General features: G+C 32.4%; 1 protein-coding gene across 1 annotated transcript; it reads right to left on the bottom strand.

Annotated features, from left to right (window-relative positions):
* Positions 1–2533: 2533 nt before the first annotated feature.
* LOC146933714 (NDR1/HIN1-like protein 13) lies at positions 2534–3622 on the bottom strand. Its single transcript, XM_085705480.1, has one exon. It carries the CDS (start codon positions 3474–3476, stop codon positions 2700–2702), a length of 777 nt encoding a protein of 258 aa, XP_085561606.1. The 5' UTR covers positions 3477–3622; the 3' UTR covers positions 2534–2699.
* Between the last annotated feature and the right edge of the window lie 400 nt (positions 3623–4022).

Raw genomic sequence — 4022 nt, 5'->3', positions numbered from 1 at the left:
AATTAGTTTGGACTTTTTAAAGATTGAACATTCTATGCTTTTGATTACTAAACCCAATCTTAGGGTAATGTTGTTCCCACATCAAAGGATGTTGGGAAACTCCATTAAAATACCAAAAATAACCTAATCGGCCGTTAACTGTCGATGAATTTTAACCGGCGGTAGTTAGCTGCCGAAGAAAATTGGGGTTAAATTCTTCATTTTATGGTATTTCTTAGCCTTCACAAGAGTGTAAACAACAATTTTCCCAATCTTATGCAGAGATTGGGCTTTCCAACTTAGTAATATGAAAGTTCGATTAGCCTGACAACTTTTTAAGAAAAAAATTGATATTAAACTTTAAAAAAAAATTGAGAAGAAGGAATTTTATTTTTATTATTATTAACAATGTCACAACTTATTATTTGACAATTGTCCATGTGAGATTTGAACTATGATGTCCCATAAAATAACAAAGTCAATCTGTTATCGGAGCATTAACACTCTTTAAACAACAATTCATTTAATCTAAATGATAGATGATAAATGTACTTTCTTAGTTTCTCATATTCGTATTTCCAAATTTTCATAATTACTCTCCTCCAATTTTTATATATCTTCAATGATGTGTGTTTCTTGATTTCAAAACAACAATTTACACATAACCAATATGAAGAAACAAAAGTGGACATGCAAATGTTGATAAGATAGTTATTATGTTACTATTTGTCTCTTAATTCAAACTTCTTTAACTCTTAATTCAAACTAGTTATCTATCCAACACTCTTAACTCATAAGTCATAATTACTCTTTTCTATTTTTTACATTTCTTCAACAGTGTACGTATATATCTACCTTAAATTTTTTTTACAAAGAACAAATATGAAGACAAAAAAAAGATAGACGTCTGTTAGTATAGAGTAGTTATTACGCCAATATTTTTTTCTCCTTTTTTAGAGGTTAAATCATTGTCATTTTAATCATTCAACTTCTTTAACTTTTAATTCAAATCAATTGATCTACTCAATCCTCGAATTTAAAATTATATTAACTATGAGCAATTTTTTGTATTTGTTCTTAGTAAATTTTAAGTTTACACCATATAAATTAACCGTGAAGAATGTTAATATGTTAATTGTTATCTTAGTTTTATTTTTGTCACAACTTGAATCTTAAACTTTTAACTCTTCAACTCTTATGATCCCTCAGCTCAGTGCAATTTAGTTACTCAACCACTGCAGTTTAAGTTGAATAATGTTTTTGTTTTTCAATTTTTTCGTTTTAAGATGCAGTTTACAATCAAGAATGTAGGGGATATGAAATAAGCAAGAAGAAGAAGCAATAATTATTTTAGTAAAAAAAAGTAGTGATAATTATTTTAGAAATATTATAAAATTGGAGATATATATGTTAAGTGGGTGTGAGATATACCCATCATGGGCTAATCTAATACTTGCATACAAGCCCAACTTCACAATAAAAAGAAGATGATTATTACCTTTTCCACCCTATAAGTTTCTCACGCGCCCTGTTTGGATTTCAAAATCTAAAATATTTTAATGTGTTTTGAATGTTTTTATGGGGTGTTTATACCATTCAAATTCTATAATCCAAACTGCATATAGCGCTTAAGATATTAACAAGATGAGAAAAGAAGGAGTAAAAAAGATTGCTCAATAGGTCCATCGAGGTTGTTCATCTATCAAGTTGTAACTACCCATGGTCAATATCACTTCTCAACTTTATGGTACTTGGTTCGATACTTGTCACTTGGAAGAAGAAAATAAGACCAAACGGATTTTTTTTTTTTTTTTTGCTTAATAATGGACTAGGTGCTAGAACATGGTGGTTATTTTCAAATTTTGAACAATTCTAGAAATCTATAGAGCAATTACTCAATAAAAAAATACAATTAATAAAATTGAAAGAATGGTGTTCCCGTGACAATAACTCAGTTGACAAGGACATGCATTATTACATGCAGGGGCTGGGGTTCGAACCCCGAACACCCACTTATTAGGCTACTTGACCAAAAAAATGGAAATAATGGTTTACACATCTTTATCACCAAAACTAAAAACCGAAAGAAAAAAAAGGCTTTTCAAATCACAATTATGGTTGTTAAGCAATCAATCCACCCACATTCATAGGCTTTTGAATCAATTTTCTTCCAAAAAATTATGCTAGAATTGATAGCCAAAAATATGACCTTACACCAAAATTGCTTTTAACACTAACAAACTCACGTTTGATAGACTTTAACGTGAAACCAAAGAAGCAATAAGTTAATCTACTTCCCAAATTTTGTGTACACACTCACCCTTTCACCTCATTATAGTTTTCTTCTTCTGTGTTTTGCATCTTGCCATAGCCCCTCGAATACTCTCCACAAATCTCACATTCTACTGTCTCAAATCTTGTACATTTAATATGGGAGAAATGCAATTGCTACAACTAGAATCTGTAAAATAAATCAATAAGAAAAGACTGAGGGAAGAAGAAATTCAGAGCAAAAATTAAAATCCAAGAAAAAACAATAAAAAAAAGAAGATAATAAGATCAAAAGGATCATAAATTTTTAGTTTAATTGACGTTGCTGCAAAGTACATGTACATATGTTTTCATCATCAAATAAATTTTCCAATAACAGCATAATGATCCCGTTCCCCCTTTTTTTCCCTTTGAAGATGACCCTATTCCCCATGCATCCAAATAAATCATCAATATCGTTTGAAATTGGTAACGCATTCTTGTGACAAGATTTTCGAATCCTTCCCAAGATTGTTAACCACAAAATTACAATCAACATCAGATGTCATAACCCATGTTTTTAGTCCCGAAGCCGTCATCCTCACACCAAGATTCATATCCAATTCAAAATCCACGGGCTTCTTCGCCATTTTTTTGGGCAATGTCTTGCTCGTTCTTGTTACAACAACCTTAAATTGTGTCGAAGCATCTGCACCTTGTTCCATCAACTTTGTAAATTTCCCCTTAGCAACCTCAGTATTGTCGAAAAGCATAGAAGCCTCAGAATTTACGTAAACGATTCCCAACCTTTCATTGGGATTCTTAGCCTTCAAATAAATTTCATAATGTGGTGGCCTAGTAGCGTTTTTTACCTCGAAGCGGGTAATTGTAAATGTGGGTCCCTTTGGGTTGAAAACAAAGAACAATGTGGCTAATGTTATTCCAACAATGGCAACGATTGTAACAAGGATTAAAGCAAAGGTGAGCAAGAATCGAGGACAACAACAACCACGTTGTTTTTTCTTTTTCTTATCCTTGGTTGTATTGCGGTAACTTTCAACTATGAATGCATTTTCACTTGGTGGAACGCGGTAGACTTGATCTTTTGGAAATTGAACGATGTACATATTGTCATGGTGGGCGCGGCCTGGTGGTGGTGGCAATGGTGAATATGGTGAGACAACGTGGTTGTTGTCGTTGGTGGTGGTGGTGCCGTTGTTTTGTGGGGCCTGGTGCTGCCCTTCCATGGACAATAGTAGAATTGGCTACGTGCACGTGTAGTTTGAACGACGCAGCTTCAACTTCAACGAATGCATGGATGGAAATAGGGGTTAGTTGGGGAACAATGAGATGTTGAATAATGCAATATTGAGGTGGTGACAGCTTGGAAATTAACACAACGAATCATAGGTTGGTTATTATTTTGATGTTTTGACTTGAGGGGTTAATAACAATAACTAATTTGAGGTTGTTAACAAATACTATTGAAATAATTTATTTTGTCAATGAGGTCCTCTATTATTAGTATGTAAAAATAATTGTACATTTTTCAATGTAATTGGCATGCTTGTATAACTAACAACTATCACAAAAAAAAAAAAAACTAATGAGACTAATTAATATACACCTACAATAAAAAAGTTTTATACTATCCGTGTATGTACAACTTAAATCAAAAACTACCTTAGCCGACAGCGGAGAATTGCTAGCTTACTGATCATGCAAATTGCAATATACATAGGAGAAGGGAGTATTAACGTAATTGTTAATGTTTGGGACATAAACATAGGAGA

Source organism: Medicago sativa, chromosome 4 (genome assembly GCF_051527215.1).
Source record: "Medicago sativa cultivar Bolivia chromosome 4, Bolivia_mono, whole genome shotgun sequence".
In the NCBI taxonomy this organism is placed as follows: domain Eukaryota; kingdom Viridiplantae; phylum Streptophyta; class Magnoliopsida; order Fabales; family Fabaceae; genus Medicago; species Medicago sativa.
Note: the sequence above shows the minus strand (reverse complement) of the source record. Positions and strands in the feature narration are given on the sequence as shown.

Coding starts and splice junctions, on each gene's coding strand:
- LOC146933714 (XM_085705480.1), bottom strand. CDS start 3,476: ATGGAAGGGCAGCACCAGGCCCCACAAAACAACGGCACCACCACCACC.